The sequence below is a fragment of the Bison bison genome, unplaced genomic scaffold, assembly GCF_000754665.1.
Source record: "Bison bison bison isolate TAMUID 2011002044 unplaced genomic scaffold, Bison_UMD1.0 scf7180017849368, whole genome shotgun sequence".
In the NCBI taxonomy this organism is placed as follows: Eukaryota; Metazoa; Chordata; class Mammalia; order Artiodactyla; family Bovidae; genus Bison; species Bison bison.
Window position 1 is genome coordinate 10528 of NW_011479941.1, and position 1761 is coordinate 12288.

At 39.4% G+C, this 1761-nt stretch overlaps 1 protein-coding gene across 1 annotated transcript in view; it reads right to left on the bottom strand.

The window, feature by feature from the left end:
• FRMPD4 (FERM and PDZ domain containing 4) overlaps positions 1–1761 on the bottom strand; it is a gene marked incomplete at its 5' end in the record, with an annotated part of 11499 nt that overhangs the window by 5462 nt on the left and 4276 nt on the right. The window contains one exon of the mRNA XM_010847133.1: positions 5–467. Coding sequence (XP_010845435.1) covers positions 5–467 — 463 coding nt within the window. The remainder of the gene's footprint in view (positions 1–4; positions 468–1761) is intronic.

Consider the following 1761-nt stretch of genomic DNA (forward strand, 5'->3'; position numbering starts at 1 on the left):
GCTTATGTAGAGGTTGCTCTGCTTCTCCAGCAGTTCTGGACTCTCATCCAATAGCCTTTCATAGCCGAGGGTGGGGGCAGTGACCCCCTCATCCAAGGCGAGATCTCCAAAAATAAAGGACACTTTGGCTCCTCTCGGAGACTCCTGTGCTTTCTTAAGAGTTTCTGGGCCTGAGAGGCTCAACAGGGACCGCTGAGCTAGACTTCTGTAGTCTGCCTCACACGGAGCCTCACCCGGCTGGGTCAGCTGCTGGGTTAGCTCATCTGAGTTATAGGTGTTGTCCACATACAAGTGCCGGTGGTGGTCTTTTGGACACAAGGTGCCATCCGGAATCTCAACTGCCTTCTGCTTTGCATCTATGTATGTTATCTGCGCTTCCTGCTCCTCTTCACCAATGAAGGTGGTTATTTGGGGTATACAGTTCCACTCGGGACCAAGCATGTTGTGCTTTCCTTTATTTTCAGTTCCTAAAGAGAAAGAGTCATGCAAAGACACATTACTGTGTGGGCTGGTTTCTGGGGGCACTTTGTCTCTGTTTCTTAACTTAATGGCTTGTAGCATCACTTTTGTGAATATGGTTATTATTCAGCTTTCCAAATAGGGGAGTAGTTGATTTAGGCTTCAGATATAAGGATTTCTTGGTTAGGAGAATTGATACTGCAGAAAATAGAACTGCTACTTGATAAAACAGAATACCATCTGAGAGTAGGGCACTACAGCTTCATTCCATCTGATCTCTGGTTTTAGTATTTAAAAGACCTTCTTTATGTCTATAGATGTGAATATACAACATACCTTTAAAAAATCCTTAAAGGTGATAGTCCAGTGGGCTATTATTCTGGGAAAGATTGCCCTTTTCTTTGGAAAGTGAAATCTAACATTTCCCACTTTGCATAGAGAGATGCTGGACTTTTTCCTCACTGAGTTAAGAGAAGGTCAAGGATCCTCATACTTCTACCATGTATTTCAGGAAATATTGTAATGACAATATAATAATAAATATATATGTATAGTATAGTAACACAAACTGTAATACTACATATTGCAATGGTAGTACTAAAACTCCTCTTTAGCCTTTTCCTGTCCTAGTGGGTTTGCATATTTTTACATATAAGTGCCAGCACATATGCCCATAAGCACACATGCACACACAGGCAGGATGTAGAAGGTGGAGCATCGACAAGTACTGTACTCCTCTCTGCTATTTTTAAGCATAGTTAATACTTTGATGAATTTCCATCTTTATTTGTATCATGAAAACTCCTGAAGATTTGTTTAATGTTCCTCCAGAATTAAAATGGCAAAATCCTAATTTAAACAGCATTGTGTTATTTGATCTTTAAGGGTCTTCCAATAGAGAATTCTGCTGTGGAAATTTTGCTCTGATATTTACCAAGACAGGGCAATGAGTCACTGTGTCAATATTGCTTTGTCAATTCCAGAGGTGACATTTTGAGGAAATGTTAGGGCCACATATTCTCCCATTTGTTTCCTCAAATTGCCCTCTGGCCCAAGTTTGATTAATGCCAATATCAGATAAACAAGAGATATAGGAAAAATAAAAACAAAAACAGTTTTACTGAAGAGGTTTTGGCTGTCTCCCAAATATATAATGGACTCAATGTTGAAGAATGTTCCAAGTCATTTTACTCAATATATATATTTTCATGAATACCACGTAAAGATAAAATTTGAAGACACTGAGTTACGCAACAGGCATATTTACATGTGACATAATAATAAATACACCTGTGGGGGTTC